The sequence below is a fragment of the Bemisia tabaci genome, chromosome 8 (genome assembly GCF_918797505.1).
Source record: "Bemisia tabaci chromosome 8, PGI_BMITA_v3".
Classification (NCBI taxonomy): domain Eukaryota; kingdom Metazoa; phylum Arthropoda; class Insecta; order Hemiptera; family Aleyrodidae; genus Bemisia; species Bemisia tabaci.
The window spans coordinates 44,706,033-44,730,375 of record NC_092800.1 but is presented as its reverse complement, the minus strand read 5'-3'; the positions used below and the strand labels follow the sequence as shown (position 1 = coordinate 44,730,375).

Genomic DNA, 24,343 nt, shown 5'->3' with positions numbered 1-24,343 from the left:
GAATTTCAAAGGGGGGGGGAGGATGCCAAAATCCAAGGTTATATGTGTACCATAACAAGGAATTTCGTGTTGTATTTTGATAAAAATGTAAGCCTTTCATAAAACTAATTATACTCGTATGAGGGAGACTTGTTTGCTCGGCGTTCGAGAGAATTCATAAAATGGGTGTGGGTTTGAATTATGGTATAAAACAAAAAAGAGGAGCCTTAAAAAACAGATCCTTCTTTCTCGCAGTGTATCTATCGGTATTCAGATGAAAAATTTAAAAATACATTATAGACTGCGTCAAAGCTGATACATTTATTTTGTCATTTTTGTGCTGAAATACTTCCCTCTTCAATAGAAGTATAGAGCAAAAAGTTCATATCGGGGCATTTGTGAAATCAGGTTTGCTCTATTGGAATTTCGCAGGCTTTTTCGAAGTTGTCGATAGCGACATGTTGTAGTGCCGATGAGAAAATATCGAGATCGCACAAATCACCAGTTTCCTTGCCCCGACTGTCCTTGCAGCCTTCGATTTTCAGCACCATCAAATTGTCATCGAGGTGGCTCCTTTTGTAAAGTATCTGAAATGATACACAATATAAATCACGCGAGAAAAACGAGGAGTAAAGTCAGCACAGGAAAATATCATGATCTCCTAAAATGAGAAAAAAAAGAAAGTCGTAAATGATGGAAAATCATAATAAAAATAATTCGTATTCTAGTCCTCTCGAATCACCCACCAAGCATGATTAATTAGATCAATGGAAAAGTAGGATTTTCAATTAAATCGCATGGAATGAGCGCCAAGGTATCCTAACTCATGAGCCATGGGCATGTGACACGAGCGTTGTGAACAGGGCTCATGAGTTAATGCCTCGGATCGTCGTTCCCGAGTTTCATGGTCGCCGCTGACGTCACTGGCGCCCAATAATTATCATGCATTCTTACGGTCCTCAACTAACAAGCACGCTCCTTCTTTTCTACCCGTCTCTGGTTCCTTTCAGAATAAATACGTCCATTTGGCAATAAGGAGCCACTTTATCGCGCTCTTCCCTAAAAAACACTTAGCTGCATTTAGGAAAATCAATGGCATATATCGATGGTGAGAGTGCAGAAGTGCGTATCTCGGATAACACGATTTTCCAGGAGAGTAAAGAAACTGTCTGCATTCCTCTTCATTGTATGCAGAAGGATAATAATTCTTGAGGATAGTAAGAATATCAGACTAAATCAGCATTTTGAATAATCTCTCGAGCTGACAGAAAATACAGCATAAATACGAAGATTTGCGTTTTCGGCACTAAAAATTGACACTTTATCAAAGGATAAACATTTTTGGAAATAGTGTATTAAACCTGCTGTCGGAGAGTTTAGATCATTTAAAGACTGAAAAAAAAGTGTCAAGCTTACAATTCTTATCAGTCTTACAAATAAGACTGAAAGACAAAAAAATCTTAGAACACAAAATGATGTTTTTCAGGCACTGTCCAAACTTACGGCTCGATTGAAAACTCAAAAATTATGAACATTTTTGCTCAACACCATTCTACATGGCCACCCAGACAGGTTACAGAGGAGCGCCTTCAAAACACTGCGTAATCTTAATGTAAAATTCTGATACCACTATTCGTGCGTCACGACAGTCGTTTTGCATAGCCGGCTAATTGAAGGCGAATCATTGCCCAAGGCAACAGGGCAACAATTTTGGAATAAGATACGTGTTTTATAGGGAGCAACACCTCCGGGCGTGCCCCACCTGACATCTAATAAGCCCAACCTCAGGGGGTGCTCAACCTGGCATCCAAGAGTCCCAACCCCCAAGAGCTGCAGCCCTGAGGTCCAAGCGGACCAACCCCCGAGGGCGGACCTACTGGGCATCCAGTAAAACCAGACTCCGGCAGTGCTCCACCTGCCATCTAAACAGTCGAACCCTCAGGGCCTGCCCCCTTGACTTACAAGGAGCCCAGCCCTGTGGAGCCACAATAGCTGACTAGCCACAATGCTCCACTTAGCATTCACGGAGCCCAACCCCCCAGCAGCTGCCCCGCCTGACATCCAAGCAGCACTAGCCTAGGGGATGTCCCACCCCCCCGGCTTAGAAGTAGCCATTCCCTTGGAAGCTGCCCCACTTGGCATCCAAGAAGCCCAACCCCCCGGGGGCTGCCCAGCCTGACTTCCTAGCAACCCAACTCTAGGAGCTGCCCCCTGGCATTGAAGAAGTCCAACCCATGGGGGCTACCGCTACTCCCCATGGCATCGAAGAAGCCCAACCCTCAGGGGCTGCCCCACTTGGCTTCCGCGTTGCCCAACCCTAGTGGTGCCCCCCTTGGCATCAAAAAAGCCCAACCCTCGGGGGCTGCCCCAATTGATCTGTTGATCACTGACTGTTGATGATCCTTCCGTTGAAAATTGGTACTTGGGTACTGGGAGCTTCGCGCGTATAAAAGAAGTCTTGGGCATCGAAGGGGTCAAACTAAAATTGAAACGAAGCCTACTTTCACTTGATGTTTGCCATTGATTTCGTGTAGCTCAATTATCAGAGCTGCTCCATAGGAAAGGGATGATCTCTCAATTTCTGAGGTAACGCTTAGACCACGCCAGAGATAAGCAATGGTACCATCGTGGGCAGAGTATAAATGTAGCCGACGCTCAAATCTTTCCCGTGCATTTGCTTTAAGTTCCATGTTCATCAAGATCTCCTTTATGAGAACACCTGCAAAAACAACGAAAAGAAAAAGCTAAATAAGCGCAGTGACGAAAAACTTAATGATCGAACAAGACTCAACAGATCCTGAAATACTAATTGTAAGTTACCTGCCAAAAACTTGATAAAATTAAAATATAAAATATAATGAATCAGCTCTGCGTCACGCAGTATTTCGGTATCGTCACGATGAAAGACTGAATGAAGAGTTGGTGCCATGGTTCAAATATGTGTTTATTTCAGGTGGCAGCGATACAGCACGGATTAGTATTTAGGCAATACGTTGACATTTCCTGACCTTTCCTAACTCTGACATTCTCTGAATAAAACGGCATGTGCTTTTTGTAACAGAAAATGCTGAAACGCTCCCAGAGCCAAGGTCCTGTCCTCCTGTGTCCTTAAGAATTGTCACGATGAAAGAATGAATGAGGAGTTCGTGCCATAGTTCCAATATATATTCATTTTAGAGGGCCGCGCGACACATCACGGATTAGTCTTTAGGCAAAACGTTGACATTTCCTGACTTTTTTCTTAACTCTGACATTTTTTGAAGGAAATGAAAGGTTTTGTTTTTGTGGGTAAGTGTCGCACTGGGTGCTTTTCGTGGAAAATCGTTGAAGAGGTCTCTAACTAGAGCGTGCACTTTATCTCAAGGATAATGGTCCAATTTAAGAACCTGTATCCTTCGTCCGAGAATTTCATCACTGAACGACTAAGATCACAAATCTAGAGGTGCACAGACCCTGCACTTGCGTTCCGCACTGCACCCGCGGTAGGGAAACCAAGATCATAGAGTCGTCGAATTTCTAAGGTTTCAGTATTAATTTCGGAGATTTGCACTCTTAAAACAAATAATCGACTATCGATATTAATAGTCTAAGAGGTAATGTTGCAACAATCTGGTTTGGCAAATTATGGAAAATTGTTATTGGCGAGACCAATTGGACGTATTTCTGCAAAACGGAACTATGTGCATTAAGACATGATCCCTGAGACCCATAAGAAAATGTGCATAACAGGGCTCACGTCATAATGCACATAGTTCCGTTTGATAGAGATACATCCAATTGCTCGATAGAGTTCTCGATAAAGTAAAAACTGACCGCGTGTACTTAATTGCCGAATTTCTCGTTTCTATATACTGCTCGCGCGATGCAAGATATTTTTTAAGATTTTGAATAATTGAGGAGCTTGGAAGAAAAGGCACATAAATGCAGTTTTTGAAGAAAATGAGATATCAATGATTTCAAGTAAAACTAGTCTTTATGCATATTCTGTGAAAAAAATTCGCTCCTAAATTCTAACTTTGAAGCATCAAAAAGTCAGTTTGAACTTCCTTTCCGCCATGAGGATCCATGTAATATCGAAACTTCGAACACGTATTTTTCGAAATAGTAAAAACGGCACTTAAGCGCCTTGTTCTCCAAGCCTCTCCATTGACATCTATGAAATAGTGAAAATCTTGCAAGAGTAGTTTTGAGAGGAGGAACCAATATTGACACTGCCACGACCACTTTCCTTCCTTGGAACGAATAGCGTTCTAACTAAAAGAAGAGGTGTGCTATTAGTTCTTCTATGCACTGTTACACTATACTACAAATATTTAGATGAAATGAAATATTATTATGTCATGTATACAAGTAGCATTTTGATATATGGATCAATAATATTTCGATACCTGATTTAAGTTTGATCATAGTGGGTGTTGCGAAATGTTTCAAGACTCCGATATCGCTGAGTGAGCGGAGTCTATCCCGATTAATAGTATGAGCCCACTCAGGTAGTGGAAGACCTTGCTCCTCCTATGAAAATGAAGAATGACTTTAGTATCATTTCAGTCTCTACTCATGGTGTAAAATCCTCTGAAACTCTTTGTCAGTAAAATTATAAAGTTAAAATATTAAGTTCAACTTACAGTTCCCATTGCTTCCTCTCTGTTGCTATTGTACAATTTTGTAAAGAAAAACACATTGAAATAAGAAAGTAAAAAATAAAAGAAATTGAAAAAAAAATCATAAATTGTCGAGGCATTTTTTAATTTGTTTAAAATAGAGAGAATGATCGTTTAATTTTCAACGAAATGTTTGAAACTCCTATTGGAAAATTATTTTACGTACCACGACCTTCAAATTGTCATCTACATAGTAGACGTTTAAGATTTTACTCATGTCAAGGCCAGTTCCTTTTGAAATGTTCATAAGAAGTTCTTGATCTTTTACCAGTTTCAGTTGAATGGTGGCTAGCCATTTGGCTTCTTCCTTTGACAAGAGTGGACAACGTTTTGATACGCAAATGATCTGAGAAGGAAAATGAAAAACTCATGATAAAAACATAAAATATGTATGGTCTCCTTCATATCACAGGGAATTCAAGCCAAGCTTTTAACCTGAATCTTTTGTTGTGATAGCAGGTGCTAGGATAAGTTCTTCCCATGTATTCAGATCAGACTTGGGCATTCTGACTCTCCTAATTCGCATTTTTCACCAAAGAATTCGTTTTTTTCAAAACTGCAAAGAAATAAATAAATATATAAATGAGATGTTAGGCAACATCTAGATCCGGTGTTCTGAATTACAATCTCCCTGACATTACACATGTAATGCTGTAATTTAAGGAAATTTTAAGGAATTGGCTCCGTATCACGGAGAAAATTCGCTGAAATTTGCAACCCAAAAAAATCCGCACAACCGTTTTCACTTAAAAAATTAAATTGCCCAATTAAATTTGGCAATATCTGGCGTGGCTTGGTTCCTTCCTGCTGTACGCGGTTCACTTGTGGTCACGATGGAGCTCTTGTTCATTCTATTTCACGACAAAAATAACTTCAGGGATTTTGATCAGTGAGTAGAAAAATACAGAGAGTATAGAGATGCGATCTGCCGGAAGAGCTGTGGCAGGATCGCTATCAGTGCCGGTTGGGTGTCACAGAGCACGCAGAAGCGCTATAAAAGTGACTCGTTAGTAGTGACTAGGGGGCTACGCCCCCTGGCCGCTACGCGGCCCAACCCCCTGAAGGCGCTTCGCGGCCCCATTTTTACCCTCCTATCAGTGTTAGTTTTATTTTCCCCCTAAAAAATTACGATATGAGGTATACTTTAATTTTAAACTTTACTTAAAATTACTTTAAAATTGAAAGGACGCGTTTTGGAATGACTGCTTGATGAAATATTGCAGTAAAACAATGAATAGTGATAGTCAAGCAATAATCAAATTTTTCATAGGTCGGGGATCGAACCCATACCGAGTTTAGAGTGGACGCATCCGACGTCTCCGACGACTCGGCCACCGCTCGACGTGAGGATGTTAACACGAATCTTGTGTAGATAAGTGTAGAGCTGATGCGCAGGCTACACAGCTACTGCGCAACCTCCTCGACCACTGCGCATCCTCCCGCGCATAGCGGTAGCAGTACCGGAGCATTCTGTAAACTCAGTCACTTTTATAACGTGATTTTAAAAAAACCTGGGTCCTTTTTCCAAAATCTGATTACAGCGGGCTCATCTAGGGCCTATTACCAGTCGATTTACGCAAAAATCATGGAAATCGGCCCGGTAGAACGCTCAAACGAACTATGACAAAAAGTATAAATTTACATTGTTTAAATGGGAGAATTCGCAACTTTACCACGTAATATAAAAAAACCTGGGCCATATTTTGAAAATCTGAAAAGAGTTGGCTTATCTAAAGACAATTGCCCGTCGATAGCCGCAAAAATCATGAAAATCGGCCCGGTAGAACGCTGGAACTAAGCGTTACCAGTTTCGCAAAATTAGGAGGTCTTGGAGCTTATAGTATAGATAGTAGAACAATTCATGATAAAATGGGTACATATTCAAGGCTAAAATAATATATCAAACAATATTGGACATTTTTGGAAACGATACCGATCCTTCCATCAAGACACTTTAAATAATGTAATAAAACCAACCAAAGTCAAAAATCGGATCCCACGTTTATAATAAAAGACGATCAGATGAGTTATACCTTATGTACCTTGGCTTATACGGATTGCATTTTGCAAAAAGGAACCAAAAACATTCCAGTATGTCGCTGAGATTGTGCAACTTTCTTCACCCTGCAAATATAAACCGGTCATCGATACAAGTTTTATATTTACTTTCGATAGACTATGAATTCAAGACGAAAATCATCCATGTAAATCTGATTTGTTTCATTATTTTAGTAATTTTATTGCAAAGCATGTATGTTGCACAATCCCAGTAACATTGGAATGCTCTTAGTTCCTTTTTGCAAAATGCAGTCCATATGGTTTGGTTCTTCTCTGCGAAACGCGGTCCACGTGTCTATTACACTGAGATAAATGGACGAATAAACGCACGATAACTTACATCGTCGTGTGTCAAAGGAACAGTATGGATGGGGATTGGCTGCCACTTTAAATCTGGATTCCAAAGTTGAGTCCCGAGTGGAGGATAGAGCCCCGCCAAAACAAGGCTTGCGCTCATTAAACATCGATCATGGAAACTGGAGAAGACAAAAATCTCTGCTGGCAAATACTTGGCTGCCAGGAATCCGTCGTAGCGTTGCCGTAAAAAGGTACCCAACCTGTGTAAACCAATTTTCCCACTCTAAAAAACAAATCATAAAACAGTGATCATCAAGACCAATTCTGCCGTTCTAAGGAAAAACGCCGTTCAGATTTTGCCGTAACTCCTTCAATAAAAAACGAATTTACTGAGAAAATTCTGAGTATTTTTCTTCCAATTTTTCAGAGATTTTTCCTCACATCTAAATCTGAAATATCTGGATATATTTCAAAGAAAAATATGCATAAGTCTCTTCAAAAATACATGTTTTCTCCGGGACAGGCAACTGTCGAATGTTCATACGGCGTTCTTCATTAGCACAGCAGAATTGTACCCGTATTCCACAAGTTTTTCTAAATTACACATAATATGAATAAAAAAGGCACTTATATCTATTAGAGACTTCGAAAAGAGAATATGGTCCTTAGTCCTTAGGTATCCTTGATATTATTTTTTCTTAAATGAATACTCTAGAATATTTTTTTGTTCCGTTTTTATTTGAAAAATCGGAAAATTGGAAAAATAATTTGAGGACTTTCTGTTTGAGGGAAGGTGTAAAATGCATCATGGAATAATTTCTTCAGCAATATTCTCACTCACCAGAAGCCCTCCCCCCCTCCAAAAAATGAACACTCGGTAGCTACAGCGAGCCGATACGTCCGGTCGAAAATTAAGAAAATTGCGTAGAGTTTAGTAAAAAATGCCAGGTTTTCTGCAGGTTTACCTTATCTTGGCAGTCGTAACGATAATTCCAGCTCTAGCTTTCCTGCTTTCTGGGGTGCAAATATTGCTAAAAATGTTTTACCGTGCAGTGAAGATTGCTAATTAAAGCGCACAGATCATACCATCTCCGCTGTTCTCCTTAAATTTTACTTCCATTTTTTTTTTTTTTTCAGGCCAGCACATTCTTCTCCCTTTTCTAACTTTCCCAAATGAATTTACTGTAGCGGTAAAAAATTTGAACTTGCTCATATTTTATCGCGAAATAAAAGAGCCGTTGTTTAGGTACTCACCACTGCAAGCCAATTATGTACGTGAGAGGGTTATAAGACATTTTGTCAACGATTTTTTGTCCGCGCACCTGTTTTTTCCAGTAATTTACGTCCGCGCGTTTTTTCGGCCACGTGCCAGTTGAGACCCAAAGTTAATTGGCCCACATGTAAATACAAACGACCATTGCTCACGACGTTTTTGGATGAAAATGTATAATGTCTTGAAAGAATGAGGGTTTGCTTGTTTTTTTTTTTTTGTTTGGTCTGTTTGGTCTAACGGAGAATAATATGTAGTTGAGAGTTTTGGTAAAAATGGGAGAGCGTCAATTCGATGAGACAAAATTCACTAAAACTCTCTACACCTCTTTGTGTAACAGGACTTAATTATCTTTCAAGAAATTCCCACCTTGTTATACCTGAACCGGATAAACCTCTATATTTGCCTCAGCTAAAGGCTCTTAGATTTTTCCTGTGTACGATAAGTATTTTGATTTATTTTGCGAGGAAAGATGTGTACTTTTAAAGGATGCCTGTCATTCTTAATACGTTCAATTTCATATGATATTGTGCAACACCTCTGTTGTGAAATAGTTGCTTCAGGCGCCGCGCCGCCGCACGGCGGGCGGGCGGCCAGCACGAAACGCGCATTGGCGCCTACAAACCTAAGTGGATACTTCAAGCATTGTGCAATGCGTGAAGTATCCATTTAGGTTTGTAGGCGCCAGTGAGCCTCTCGCGCAGGCAGCACGCCGCGCGCCGCCGCTCCGCTTTGTTAGGCTTTAATACCTATTTATACTCACATAGTCAGCGTTTTTTAACTTATGATTTTGAAATGTTTGCGCACTCGGCTTGCTTATTCTTATTTAAATTGATGGGAAAAAAATATGTAACAATTTATCAAAGGAGGATAATAATATAATGTGTGCTTTTTAAATATTGGTGGTTCCGTGTCAAATTTAATGATTTCCAAAGCACTTTAATTTTTTCTTTTACATTTTGTGCTTTTATTGTGCTGCAGCGAGGTGTACGCGCAACCGAATGCTCAAAATTTGACGTATTTGACTCTAAAAGATCGATGTACAAATGGGTTAAAACTAAAGATTGCGTGTTTCTTGGTTTTTTCCCCTCTTTTATTCATTTTTCAGTTTCTGTTGGCACAACTGCGGCTCATTGAGATGAATGTCGCTTGGAAAAGGTTTTACAAATATTTGTCACGTTTTAAAAATATAAATGTTTTCAAAATGAATTAATAATTTCGTAAAGAAAAAATTAAAAAAATAAAAAAAAAGTACTTACACATATATAAGGTATATTGTACACCGAATATATTTTCGTTTATACTCCCATTTTCAAAATTATTTGTAAAGACGTTAATAGCCTGAGTCGCTGAATGTCTTAAAATTATAATAACTAACTAACTAACTATTTCAAGGATTGAAATAAAACCAAATATTCACCAATGACAATTAAAAAAGATGATTCAAAAGGAAAGTAATAATATTCATTTAGAAAATGAGCAACCATAACAACACCTCTTTCTCTCTCAATTTCTCATTTCTATATTGTCAATATAATTTTACATACCGACTAAAATATAACGCTTGGACCAAGTCACTGTTGCTTATTTTACGTGTGGGCGTAAACTACTGGACAAAAAAGGTGCGCGGACAAAAAATCGTTGACAAAATGTCCTGAAACCCGTGAGAGCTATGACGAAGAGTGAAATCCTCGTAGAAAAATAAATTAAAGGGGAACAATTTGAATGATGGTTTTGATACTGAAAAAAATACAATTTTTAATTAAGATTCGAGGAAAGGTAGACTTAAGGAGTTTGGAGGACGAGGCGCAGAAGTACAGTTTTTGCTACTTCGGGAAATACGTGTTTGAAGTTTCGAAATCATGTGGATCCATCTGGTGGGAAGAAAGTCCGAACTGACTTTTTGATGCTTAAAAATTGGAATTCGGGAGCCAATTTTTCACAAAATATGCGTTAAGATTAGTTTTACTTGAAGTAATTAATATCTCAATCTTTTCAAACACTGCATTTATGCGCCTTGTCCTCCAAGCCCCTCATTTGAGAGTTTCTGTTCTAATAACTAAACAAGGTAGATTTACACAGGTATGGACAGAACTAAACAACTGGCCTCTGATTGGCTCTCCAGCGGCCCCTTAACGTCAGCCATTTTGAATGTTTTGATTATTTTGATTTATTATGTTCGGTTTATCGTTTGTCAAAATTTTGTGGGATTTTTTGCACAATTTTGATAATGCGATATTAATTTTAACGTTTAAACGCACAAACGTTTGAATTTTAATTTGATTGTAATTTAATTAAAAAACGGGCCCCTTAACCTACGTCACGTAGTCATGTGACACGTACTGAGGCTCATGGGAAATTTTCAACTTTTCCATACCTGTGTAAATCTACCTTGCGTAAGTATGAAAAATTTAAAAAAAGAAAAGACAAAATTCATGATGTTAATACCTGCAATAAAGCTCCGAGTCCCTCCGGCCAAAACGAGTCGGCTCTGTACGGATCCAGGGGATATGAAGCCTCAGGGGCTCTGTCTCCGTGCCGATGAATCTAGAAGTAGCAAATTGAGTCAGCAAATTGAGTCAGCAAAAATGAGCCATTCTACAAACCTTACGTCATTTCGACGAATTTAAGATTGATGTAAGTTATATCAAAATGGACGGAGATAAACAGAAAGGAACCAAGCCACATCGGGATCGAACCGAGAAAAAAAGGCTTAAAGTTTAGCTCCTGCATAAGACTCAATGTAAAAGATAAACTTCGAGTTCAATTTCTGCAAAATTGGTTCCAACAAAAACTTTGAATTTTCGGCGATAGATAGTAGAGCAGTGGTTGAGTTCAAAACCACTCATAACTCAATTTTTTCCAAAATGTGGGTTGGTTCCTTTCTGCTTAACTCAGTGCAAATGAGAGTCTTAAGAGCTATCTAGCCCAAGTCTTAATGTTCGTTTACCACAAAAATGCAACTAGGTAATGTAAAACACGGAATGGGCCTGTTGCATGCAAGAGATACAGCCGTGCGAATAGACTATTTAGTGGTTAAATGACATGAAAATTACGATGGTCACATTAAAAAAGTCTGAAATACACTCCTTGCTGCGCAATTTGCGTTGTTAGGAACGCGCTTTTTCAAATTTCCCGCGTCTGGGGGCAGTTTTCTAATCACCGGAAACGAGCAAACGGCGGGCTCGGTGATTTCCGGAAGATGTCGAGTCGTTGTTGTTGTTGTTGTTATTTTTTCCTTCAGTTTGTTTACAAACCCAACGTGATCTCTTAAAGTGGTCCATATACGCTTTATGCAGTAACCAAATCGATCAACTTTTAAATATCCAACGCAATCCTTCTACATTTCATTTCACGATATCACGAGCTCCGATTTTTAGGTTATGTTGTCAGTTTTAGTTGACCGGAAATAGCCGCGAGTTGCCGTTAATTGTTTCCGTTAGAAAACTGCCCTCAGACGCGGGAAATTTGAAAAAGCGCGTTCCTGACACGCAATTGCGCAAAAAGGAGTGTATTTCAGACTTTTTTAATGTGAGCATTGTAATTTTCGTGTCATTTAACCACTAAATAGTCTATTCGCACGGCTGTATCTCTTGCATGCAACAGGCCCATTATCTTTTGCCTATCTTGTATTTTGAAGGAAAATCTGGCTGCTTTTTAAAAGCATAACGGGTAACGGGACTTAAGTCGGCAAGGAGGCAAAACTACATGAAGAAGGGAAATGAGTTAGTATCAGTTTTACTTGTAAAGGATTCAATGTCGAAGACAGTGGCGTGGCGTCCATAGGTTCGCAGTGTTCGCCGAACACCCTAAAATATTTTGAAACAATTAATAAATTATGGCTAAGAATGTGGGAAGCAATACAGAATACAGAATAGTAGATCGCAAATAAGTATCGGGCGCTTGGCTTCCGACATCGGCATGTGGCGCGGCGGAGAGAGAAAATCCTGTGACGCGTGGTCCGCACCGGCTACCGAACCTGGATGATCTGCGTACGGTGAGGAAAGAGAACCTGGGTGCAATGATGAAGGGGCAAAGGGTACACGAGAGAGGAGAGGCACCGGCGCGCGGCGCAGAGCGGAGCGTGAGCATTGGGTTCGGAGACGAGTGCGGACCGCGCTCGCGCAGGGAACACAGCAAAGAGAAAAGGGAGGGGAAAAGAACGAGAGAGGAGAGCCGCTCATCAGTCCGGCTGTTTCCTATAGCAGTGGTCCGCAGGGGTTTGCGAACCGCCGAATTTCTCTATGCCGCGATTCGCCCTCCGCTTCCCCCCCTGCGCCTGCGGGCCGCATCTCCCAGTTTACCAGTCTCCCTCTCCCACCTCTCTCTGCAGGTGCGTGTTGCGAAAATACGTTATGATTTAACAAAATAAATTGCAGGAAAACGATCAGTAAAAAGAACAAAATTTCAATGACAATTTACCGGCACAATTTTCACCAGAAAGGGTTAAAATCGTGTTCTTGCGGCTTCATTTTTTAAAAAGTTTCCGGGGGAGGCCCCCTGAACCCCCCTTTAAGGAAGGGGAGTGAACCTTTCTGAGCGCCCCCCCCCCCCGTCCTAAAGTTAACACTCCTACCGAACGCCTACCGGATATAGTCACGCCACGCCACTGGTCGAAGACATTTTTTTGGGCTGAGGTAGGATTGCGCGAATGCCCTCACTGGAAAAAAAAACACATTGGATCTAGAGTCCAGACTCTTAAAAACATCGACAAGAAAAAACACTCTTGATTCAATCAGATTTAAGTTTAAATCAAGAACCAAGCCTCTTAATTTGAGCGGATTTCCTTCCGATTTAAGCTCAAATCTGATCGAAGTAAGAGTCCTTTTTCTTGTCAATGTTTTCAAGAGTCTGGACTCTAGATCCAATGTGTTTTTTTTTCCAGTGCTCTTTTGACATTTTTGGAGTTGGACAGGATTGTGCTAATTTTGCTGGCACTGAAAAATCACATGTTTGCGCGAATACCCGATATTCAACGAGAAAGCGCCAATCTGGCAACCTTGATAGTTTGTGGTAGATAACTACATCGCGAGGGACTGTTCATTTCCTCCTCATTTACGGGCACGTCTCTCTTCGATGGATAGCCCTCGCAGCACGAATGGCCTAGCTTTCGTGAACATTTACAAAGTAAACCAGGGGCCTGTGGCCGCTATGCGGGGGCCATCCACTGAAAAAAACTACACGTAAAAAATCGTAGAACAACCATGTTCAAGTTTTATAAGAGATGAATGGATTAAAACCCGATGCGTGCACCCGAAAGAAAACGTATATTTATCTCTGATTGCAGCGTTATGCACCACTTTTATGATTTATTTTTAATAATTTTTTTAAAAAAGCTACACACAGTTTTTCTGAAAAGTTTCCGCAAACTTACCGAAATGATCTCAAATAAAAGTATCAAAAATTGCGACGCGATATTTTCAATCGTTCTCTCTGTTTTCTTTTAATGTAACCAAAAAAATTGAATATCATCCGAATTTCTGAATCGTTCTATTGGGGCTACATATTTCCCATTTCATTATAGTAGAAACTGGAGCAGAAAGTCAAGAATGATGACACGAAGTCCCACAGCATTCCTACAGTCTTGTAGGCGCTAGTACGCTTTTAAGCCAACTGACCGACTGCACTGCGTTTGGCGCAATGCGAGAAGTATTCATGCGGTCTTGTAGGCGCTAATATGGGCTCCACGCTGACCTTGCCGTTTGGCGCAATGCGTGAAGTATTCCAACGGTCTCGCAGGCGCTAATATACTTTTAACGCTGGCCGCCCTGTATTGGCGCGATTGTTCGAACTGGATTTAGAATAATATAGCTTAAAAGGCCCATTTTGTGTTACGACGCATTCCAAGTGAGCATTCCAACGTTGCCTCGTTTCTCCCGATTAACTATTTTTTCGAGAAAAGTTCGGAAAGTTCTTTATACCCACGATCATTATTCAAATCTTTTCGCTTCATTTATCATCAGAAGGTAAGACGTCGATGACTTGTCAACACACTAACCTAAACTAGCATTAACATAAAAATGCATTTATTTTCGAACTTTTTCCTGTTTTGCCAAACTTCTACCTCAAATTAACTTCATTTTGAATTGGCGCATTTCTGTAACAGATGTTCAGGTTTCTATTCGCGCAATCCTTGTGCCTTTTTCGCGCCTTATATATTTTCTTAGGCCTTTCGCGCGATTCTGGATTACCAATTTTTTCAATGCGGGTGTAAGAGTAAAAGTCGAGTCTTTTTAAATTAAAGGCCGCTTTGTCAAAGTGTCAGGGACTCGGTCTAGCCGTGAGAGCTTCAAGAAAAATATTTTTCATGATGAATATAGCTAAACGCATTTAATAATATGGGGACGGGTTATACCTTAATTTTGACCATGATTAGCAGGAAGGAACCAAGCCACATCAGCTATTGCCAAATTTAACCGGGGAAATTTCATTTTTTATAAGAGAACTTTTGTGCGGATTCCTTTAAAAATGTGGAGAAATTTGTTTCATACTATGCAGAAAATTCACTGAAATTTGCATAAAAATCCGCACATCCGTTTTCATGTAAAAAATTAAAATGGTCAATCAAAAGCAATAGCTTATATGGTTTGGTTTCTTTCTACTTACCTACCGCAGTCCAACTAATGGAAAAAGTTTAATATTTGTAAAAGAAAAAGAAAGAAAAAACATTTTTTGGGAAAATATATTTTGTGAGCCTTACATTTTCGAACGGCCCTACTAAGCGTAACATGTTTCAAAAAAAAAAAATTGGTTTGCGCGTGGGTGCGTTTTAGAGAACACGCGGGAGGGGGCAGGATCTCTTTAAGATCGTGAAAACTGACTTTAGATCTTACTTAATTTTTTACTACTGACAGCCAAAGAAACTTATATGAATAATTGATCAGAATCATACTCACTATGCTGACGAACCGCAGGGTTGGTTCAGCGGAAGATCCACCTCTAAAAATACAGAATCGAACACCGGCAGTAACAACAGAGATCACAATAATTATCACCAGAAACCAGCTCCATATTTTCGGTTTATATTGCATGATGCTGGCCTTATTGCAAATAGATTCACGGCAATAGATCGCACAATACGTAGCGCGCCAGTAATGGTTGACGTTGCCAGTTGTAGATGACGTTTCTGATAATTAAATTTTCTCGCTCTGTTTTGCTTCACTTTCTTTAACGGCACGAAACTTTTTGCATGACTTAGAATTGTAAAAAAAACTGTAACTACATGTTATATTAAAATAGTCAGTCATTTTAAAGAATTATCAGACGGTATCACTGTTGCATTATAAATACTCCCATGAGAGGAAAATGACGTTTTTAGCAGGGGGTTAAGAATTGATAAGCATGATTAATGTTCACAAAAACTTTGAAACATCCGTTTGTATAAGTGTTATCTGTTCTGTTTTTTTTTTTTTTTTTTTTTTTTTTTTTTTTTTTTTTTTTTTCAGTTTGAATTAGAGAGATGGAAGGAAAACTGCTTATTAACCTCACATTTTTGTGAATATAATGCTCGGACAGTCTCGAGTGTTGAAATGGTACCTAGGTACTGAAAACATAAAGCCTTCAATTCTACATGCCTGAGAAGTGATAACCAGAGTTCAAACGGACATGGAGAGTAAATCCTTTAAGTATGGCTGTCAAATTGTAATGTACCTATAAAAACACTAGTTTCACAATCACTTTTGAAAATAATTTCGCGGTAATGGTGCTTTACACGATCTTGCAACTCAATTTGCTGAATAGCATGAAGAGGGGATTTTAAAAAGAACGATAAACAAGTGATCAAACACACGTGCACATTATAATTGATAAAATGTGATCTGATGGTTATAAATATGCGCTCATTTTAGTGATAACATGAGGCATACTTGTGCTGAAGTATTAAGACGAATGGGGAAAAGTGAGACTGGTGTGCACTTAAAATGACGTACATGCACTAAATTTGCTATCAATTGCTACCACTGAAATTTGTTACCTTGTGTGAAATTAAATTATAGCCTATGTGATTTATGCTTTGTGCACTTGCTTTGAAAAGCTGCGGTCAAAGTTTATTAATAAAAAATGTGAGTTTTTTTTAAAGCAAATGTTACATTATTTCTAGCACTTGGCTACACTCCAAATCTATATACTATAAGCTCCGAGACCCCCTAAATTTTCATATCCGGTAACGCTTAGTTTCAGCGTTCTACCGGGCCGACTTTCATGATTTTTGCGGCTATCGACAGGCAATTGTCTCTAAATGAGCCCGCTTTATTCAGATTTTGAAAATATGACCCAGGTTTTTTCAGATTACGTGGTAAATTTGCGAATTCTCTCATTTAAACAATGTAATTTTTTTTGTCACATTTCGTTTGAGCGTTCTACAGGGCCAATTTCCATGGTTTTTGCGGTTATCAACAGGTGATAGTCCCTAGATGAGCCCGCTCTAATTAGATTTTTAAAATAAGACCCAGGTTTTTTAAAGCGAGGAAGGGGGGCAAAATTTGAAATTCCCGCCATTGAAAAAAGGCCGGCGGGAATCTCAAAGCAGTGAGCAACTTGGCACGCAGCAGTGTAGGCATGGATGGTGGATGTCGAAAAAATAAGTCGTCATATGTTTCGCCATCAATCACACCAATCGCAGTTTGTCGTCATCACAGCGCAACCACTCGTGATTCGTTTCGCTGATGACTGATGCCGTCAGAAATGGGCGGAGCATCGTTTGTCAGATTGGGTTAAGACCATCGCTATGACGCCATCAGCCGCAGTCACTCGTCATCTGAGTCCGGAATGGGATGATGGAGCGATTGGTCAAGCGACTGTCCAATCTGTTGGCATAACGAAGTCAAGTTGTCTGTGATTCGATAGTGAAAGCATCAGCATGACCAGCCAATGACCAGCAGTCGCACTCATATAGCGGTGCTATTGGTGAGCGACCGACAGCGAATCAAAAGACAGCAATGGCGTGGATGGCGGTGGTGGGGGAAGGTGAAGCGCCACAAGCGCTACCTGGTGGAAAGACGACCAAAACACGCTGCGCGGTCATTGATCTCTCGGAACTCGGAAAAGGTCAAAAGGGGATTCTTTTTGACCGTATTGTCTTTTCCTGAATTATCTGGTTTGTTGACCTGTAAGAATGCGCTTTCCGCTTGGCCTGCATGGACCGTATTCGATAGTGGTTAGATGTCTTGTTTGGTTCAAAAAATAGAACATAACATCAAACAAAAATTTTAGGAATTAAGTTGCAGAAACTGAAGATGAGAAAATATTCCTAACAATTTGACTAAACATTGGCATTTGGTACTCGAAAGAATAAAATAAGTATCTATTAGGTACAAAAGATCCGTTCCCTCAGATTTCTAAATTGACTTTTGAGGCTATGTTTACATGTTGAACCAATTGATATTGACACAATCTCACCTGTTTTATGTATCAAATGCAATCTATTCGCCTGGTGCCTCATGGCCCCTTCAATAGGTAAAATAAATGTCTACTGGAAATAATTGAAGCCTTTTTTATTCCTTTCTTCTTTTTTCTTTTTACCTGTTGATAGTCTATCCTGTTAAGTAATCCAACACTGATGTACAATTTTTGTATTCATTGAGGTGCTAGCTGAGTCCTTGTACCAACGTCCACTCATTATTAGACTCAAGTATGTCACTCTTGATCTTGAAATGTCATCATGACATTCCTTACAAATCAAAATTGTCTAAGATTTCTGATCGACTGCCTGCCACAGTTATGTTGAGACTAAGTGAAAATATGACTTCAGAGAATTTTTCATTGGGGGGGGGGGGGATGGCATCGGTTCTCCATTACAAAGTTTTAAAAAATGGATTTACTTCCTTTTTTTGGAAAATACCCCAAAGAAAACATAATACCCGAATACACTTCCAGAACTTTTTTTATTTTTAGGTTTTCATTTATATTTTTTACTTATTTTTTTTCTCTTCTTTTTACAGAATGCATCATGATTTGGTCATTTTTCGTATCTTCTCAGGCCTATTACTGCCCTGTATATGGGTTTGAGGGCTGATTTTGAAGAAAAATGCGGATTTTTTCGCATCATGAAGCATTCTGTAAAGATGTTTTGAAAAAATTATTTAGAAAAAATAAAAACCTAAAAATAAAATAGACCTAAAAGAAAGGGTTGCTATACATAGCCCTTTGATGAGCAAAAAATCGTAGGGTTGAAGAAATTCACGAAGGGTAGGCCCAAAAGAGGCCCTTATCGATACCTCTCTTTCAAAAACTGGAGAAATATTCATGTTCAGTTCTCTCACAAGCAAGCGGCAATTTTGGATCGGAAAATGTCAATTTCTTTAAATCTGCAAATCCTTTTTGATCCTTTTTTCAACACTAATTGAATGAGAAAAGAGCAATAAAAAGTAAAACAGGAATTAAAAACAAGAAATCTCATGATTTATTTATAAATATTTATAAATATAATAGAAATTATGAACGTAGGCAAAAAATGAGGTAAAGTATTTGATACTTAAAAACATAATGAACTGGAAATTTACATGCAATAGAATTTACAGTGAGTGAGAATGAAATGATTAAAATTAATTGGTCGACAGTAGGAGTGATTCATAGCACCAGGCGCAAAGTAGCCAGTAAGCTGATTAGAATGGTGATCCACTGTGGCGAGATATGAAGACCTCTACCGCAAAGCTCAATATTTATTTCCTAGAATCAAAAAAACATAACAATTGAATAAATGAAGTGTTCTAGTCACATGCAATGCCTGGGCAACAACTATTTAAAATAGGCAGATGAACAAAAATAAAAAGAGATCATACTATTCTAATTTATATTTATGTAAAAAAGAATTATTATGTTACACAGTAACTTAAGAGTATTTGCAGTTAAATGGACATTGGGCTAATGCAAATTTTACTTCAACTTACGATGTCCTTCTAACACTCATCATTCACATATCGACAGTTAAAGTATTGAGATGCATATCTGAGATCATGAAGTTGTAAGTTTCTCCTTATCAGAGCCTCGACTAAAATTTAATTTTGGATTTTCCTGATATTTTAAATAAAATTTCCTGATTTTTTGCACGAAAACATTGATACTTGTTTGATTTTGCAAACTATCATAAATAATGTATTGAACCAAAAATTTCGCTTTAGCATAAGCTAAACTGCATGTAGTTAAAAAAATGCTTGACCCCCTCTGAATTTTCTGATCAATACCCAATTTTGTACTTAAACAACATCCAAAAACATCATTTTAACCTTAATGTTCTATTCTTGGAACTATGAGTAAGACAGTTACATGAGACTTACTTCAGGATGCCGGTTGATACAAATATCAGGACGCCGTCGCGACAATGTGTTGTGACGTACTTTGTGACACAGCATGGTTTCGTTTCCATCATCATAGAGAACTTCCGTAGGAATAACATCTATGGGCGCAGTATACTCCAAGCGGCACAAATTGTTCACCACCACCATCACTAAATTACTTCTTGGGACGTTCACAGCAATGAATGGCCTGCACACGAAAAGACAATAACACTTGATCAATTTTGGGGATTTCTATTGGTAGGGTCAAATTAATCACTTACAGAATGAAACTTGACCAATTTTGGAAAATCCTTTTTATGGGGTAACATTTACTAGCTGATGCATATTACTTAATTGGAAGCTGTATTCCAGACGATGGACTAATTGAAAAGGTGCAAATTTGAGTGTTATGAGGTATGTTTTCCTCCTAAAATTTCACTTAGAACACAATTTGTACTTCAAAAGTTATTGGAATTAACTCGTAAACAAAATATTTGCTCTATTCAATGTATGAGTTCAAACTTCCGGCTTATATGAAAAGCAAGAATTTACTTGAGTTCAATCCCACACTGATAGCATCACCGTGACTGTCTCGGCAGTCTGAAAATATAACAACTTCAATCATATGCTAGTGGCTCCTAAATTTTAATGAAAGAAATAAATACTGATACATCATTTGTGAATCAACTTAGGAAAACTCTGATATATTTGAAATAAACTTCATTAAATTTTTTTGAGGTACCTCCTGTGTTTTAAAATGGTGTGATTCTTACCCTATCTAGCAAAATATAAAACCTATGATGCGGTTTTAGTAGTTTTTTATACATTTGACTTGACATGATGTACTTTTTTCAATCCGCAAAATAGATTTCAAGTTAGGAGTATAATTTTTCTGAAAGGAAAATTTCTGTTCCCTTGGTTTATAAGTTCTTGAAGAACAAATAAAAGTTATACGATTTAATGGATTTAGGTGTCTCATAGTCAGAACAATGGCTGTCCAATAAGAGAATCTTCAACACACCTATCTTCTCATAAATCTACTCAATGCAGTTATGTTAAACAAACCCTAAGAGTATAACATGGGTATATTTAACATTTTTTTTACCTGCATTCACTTGCTGGAGTTTGTCGCGGTTTGCGCAATTTCTCCTGCAAAAGTTCGTAAAGCCAGACTTGTCTATCGCAGGGTTGTGGACGTGTTCTATTGATCATGACTGATGCATACGCTTTCTCAGGTAGTCGTGCAGAATCACCACCACCCAATGAGTCATAGCCGTAGTCTTCATCGGCATAAGCATCAGCTGAGGAAAATAAGATCGATAATGTAAAATTAGTATGTAAAGTCATTAACACTATGATACGGAGTTGATAAAAAATGAAAGTTGTCAGAGGGCGTTGAAAGCGCATGCACATATCGACAGTGTAACTTGGCAATTACATAACTCGTTTGCTCTCTCTGAAAATCTCTGCCTCTGTTATTTTTTTAAAGGAGATCAAATTGACATCATTCCTTGAAGTTTTTGTAGAATTTTCTTCGCACGGAGAAGAAAAATCATGACAGTTTTAAAGAATTGCCGTTGAGTAGTTTTCCGTTTAAAAAATAAAGTATGACAGAAAGTCTGCAACGTCGCAAACCAAGTTGTGATTGCCGACTTACACCGTCGTTATCTTCAATTTTGTAAGGCCATACTTAACTTTAGTGTTGAAAAATATATAATTGGTCCATTACTGTTAATCTCCTCAGTCATAATCAAATTTTAATTTGACTTTAAAATAATTGATTGCGTAGTTCTAGTTTCCATCTAAAACCAGACGTAATATAAAATGTTTAGAAACTATCAAAAGAGACTTACGATCTTCACTTCCAAAGGAGTATGCGATCGACTGGGAAATGTTTTCCAAATTAATCTGCATGAAAAGCCAGAAGATGTTGCCAACCAGCCAATTGATAAAGAAGATAAGGTGTTCCACAGGCTGCAAACAGAGAAAACAAGCATTACAACCACTTCTAAAAGCTCCAGAGCAATGATAGGGAAACCTTTTGTCAAGAGTCAAATCAGACTTTGAGTGATGTACGAGATAGCCTCAAAAAATAGCGATGTCTTGCGATGACTTTCGAGTGTTTGAAGATAGAACTCTAATTATGGAAAGCATTTGAAAGAGGACTCAAAAATTAGAGTTGCTACAAAATTTAGAAAACGAAATTCACTGACATTTCCCGGAGTTCCATGACACATTTTGATAAAATTCCCTGACAATTAAGGATATGCCAGATAGTTAAAAATTCATAAATTGGAATAGTTTTCTGGCAAAATTTGTTGTTCAAAACGTTAATCCATTCTAAAATGCAAATAAAGGTGAATTAACAATTTTCCCCCGACAATCATGTCATTATTCCTGACATTTTGAGGTTTCCCCCGACATTTCAAGGTTTTACTTTGCCATAGTGGAGGTTTGAAACTGTCAAAACATAATGTGATTTCATGTCCTCCTTTGACATAAAAATGAAATGAGCTACTTTCATCTTATTTTCTGGAAAAAAGAGAATACCTACGGTGAAAAACTTAAATTAAGATTCTTTGACCCAACCTGTCAGCAATTGCTTTCCTGGATGAAGCATCAATCTACTAAGAGCCCTTATCTTACGAACAGTCACATTTACATAATTTCATGATGATATGAGTTACATTTACATAATTTCGTGATGATGTGAATTGGGCAATACATTTCTTCTGATCCATTGTAAGTATTCTAGATTGATACTTTTCAACTTACTGTATACAATTTGCTGGAGAAGCTAACTTCGCCCTCGTCCTCCCGCACAAAACAAACACCTTGGTAATCGTACATTGCAATCTTTCGGTAAACTTTGTCTTTGACCAACTCATTGAGGACAGCACCGTTAACTTCTCCAAAGAACCGCCCTGTATCGTTTCGATCTTCCGATACTATGATAAAGCCGTTGTTATCCAAAATGTAACAGTGGATATCACTGGAGGCACATGTTTGTTGAGGATTGCATTTGATACCTGAAATTTCTGGACACTGAAACCAGAAAACGAAAGAAGTGAGGGTTATGAATACAGGATTAACATATTATTAACATTGACACAGTAGCAATTCATCAAGTGATGTCAACACACTGGAATAGATGGCAGCATAAATTGAGACTGCATTGGGACACTAATATATAGCTGAGCCTGAACTACTTAAATATTCACGGAGGATGTATTTCTGCGAACAATTTCGAATCCATATGCATTTTTCCACTTTTGACTCATTAGCAGGGATAGCTTATCCTCACTGGTTTTTCAAGTATTCATTTGATATGACTGAGTTATGGAAAGTAACCAGTTTTGCAAAATTCGGAATATTGAACCACTCTCTATAATCTTTGGTTCTCAGGCATATCATTTAGAACTCCTGATAATGTATTTGAAGAAAAAGATGCTGGTATTTCATCCATAGAAGTCTCTGTAGTTTTGGCTTTCAACTTCAGTCCTAAAATCATTTCTTTACTTGAATATTCCCATGCTACAGCGTATGATTACAACAGATTCATTCAAACACTACTCTTTTCACAGTGCAGTTCCATCAAAGACACTCACTGGACAAAAATTAACGTTCAAAATCTTTTTGATATCAATGTCTGCTTGTTGAAGTTAAGATCCCTTTATAAACCAAGAGAAATTTACTTTTTTTGCTTGCCGAAGTTCTGGTGTGGAATTAAATTTACTAAAACACACTGTAAAACATCGAGGAGGCAAAAATTTAAAAATTTTGACCAAGTTTGAGTTTGAAATTAATTCTCTGATTTACGGAAGCACAGTCATTAAAACTAGAGAAACATTTCCAACAGATCTCTTTTTTTTACCTATTTTAAATTTGTCAGGCCACAAGCGGCTGCTTTTAGCTCTTGGGAAAATTCCTGGTTTTTCGGTATTTCTGGCCTTTCCGAGCATGTTTGCTTTTCAGAACTTTTGAAATTACAAATTGAATATTTGCTCTCCGGCAGTGGATAGGTGCAAGGTGACTACCTGCTGTAAATCAGCATGTACTCAATAGTTCTTTATCAATTTTTGCTTTCACTTCATAATTTTTTTTATTCTTGCTTTGTTGGAAAACATGTGTTACGGAACTGAAGCTCTGATCACGTTTCATGTTTCATCATGCAAAGGTAAAATATAAAAGAAAAGAGCACTTACAGAGTATGTAATGTTCATGAAGAGCGAATGAAGCGTTGAGTGTTGAAACTGAAGGCCAACGACAGCAGCCGGAGCTTTGTGCCCTCGATTAGTGTGAAAAATGGCATGACTAGCTGTCACTAGGGTTGCATTCTCAGGCCCTGAAAAAATATAGTCGTATTAAGTGATGCTACCATGTAATGGTACGGCACTTTCAGGCCTTCAAATGTTGCCAAGTGGAAAAGCTGACGGGGCGAAACGCAAAATACAATTATTTCGACTTCCAAATAGGTATAATTGCATATCCACAAAATGATGGAAAATCTCATTTTAACTGACTCAGAGACTTTAACTTGGGAGTAGAAAAGTTGGATGGGGCAAAACATGAGATACAAATATTTTGACTTCTAAGGAGATGAAATTTCATACCCACCAAATGAAGAGAGCATGGTGCTCTATAATATTCCAACCATCTGGTTTGTCAAACCCAAATTTCAGTTTGCGTAACCAAAGTAATGAAAGGAGTACGGTTGCTTGAACTGAACGTTCGGTGAAACAAATGAAAGAACCAGTTTTATTCTAATATGACTGACTGATATGACTAATATGACTTTCCCCCAA

The 24,343-nt window shown here is 38.4% G+C and overlaps 2 protein-coding genes across 11 annotated transcripts in view; both read right to left on the bottom strand.

Annotated features, from left to right (window-relative positions):
- Window positions 1-285: 285 nt before the first annotated feature.
- LOC109040662 (lysosomal acid phosphatase) lies at window positions 286-15,663 on the bottom strand. Of its 4 annotated transcripts, none has more exons than XM_072303687.1 (8): window positions 15,162-15,514; window positions 10,714-10,812; window positions 7,039-7,278; window positions 4,807-4,986; window positions 4,368-4,491; window positions 4,156-4,233; window positions 2,481-2,698; window positions 286-566 (listed from the first exon to the last, which is right to left on the bottom strand). In XM_072303687.1, exons 1-8 carry the CDS (start codon window positions 15,294-15,296, stop codon window positions 384-386), a joined length of 1,257 nt encoding a protein of 418 aa, XP_072159788.1. In that variant the 5' UTR covers window positions 15,297-15,514; the 3' UTR covers window positions 286-383. The 4 variants fall into 4 exon arrangements, with proteins under 4 accessions (XP_072159788.1, XP_072159790.1, XP_072159789.1 ...); XM_072303689.1 differs by having other exon boundaries at window positions 4,909-4,986; XM_072303688.1 differs by lacking the exon at window positions 4,156-4,233 and having other exon boundaries at window positions 15,162-15,663.
- The window catches only part of stj (voltage-dependent calcium channel subunit straightjacket), a 57,421-nt gene continuing 48,730 nt past the window's right edge, over window positions 15,653-24,343 (bottom strand). For all 7 annotated transcript variants that reach the window (XM_019056628.2, XM_019056622.2, XM_019056624.2 and 4 more), the window contains 6 exons: window positions 23,744-23,883; window positions 22,314-22,583; window positions 21,392-21,512; window positions 20,644-20,839; window positions 19,539-19,746; window positions 15,653-18,930 (listed from right to left, as the gene is read on the bottom strand). In XM_019056628.2, coding sequence (XP_018912173.2) covers window positions 18,832-18,930; window positions 19,539-19,746; window positions 20,644-20,839; window positions 21,392-21,512; window positions 22,314-22,583; window positions 23,744-23,883 — 1,034 coding nt within the window. In that variant the 3' untranslated portion in view covers window positions 15,653-18,831. The remainder of the gene's footprint in view (window positions 18,931-19,538; window positions 19,747-20,643; window positions 20,840-21,391; window positions 21,513-22,313; window positions 22,584-23,743; window positions 23,884-24,343) is intronic.

Excerpts from the sequence above, each read along its gene's own strand:
- LOC109040662 (XM_072303687.1), bottom strand. The coding sequence starts at position 15,296 with ATGCAATATAAACCGAAAATATGGAGCTGGTTTCTGGTGATAATTATT. Across the intron at positions 4,987-7,038 it reads TTCCTTTGACACACGACGAT|ATCATTTGCGTATCAAAACG; the intron begins GTAAGTTATCGT and ends TTTCCTTCTCAG. Across the intron at positions 567-2,480 it reads ATGGCAAACATCAAGTGAAA|ATACTTTACAAAAGGAGCCA; the intron begins GTAGGCTTCGTT and ends GTATCATTTCAG.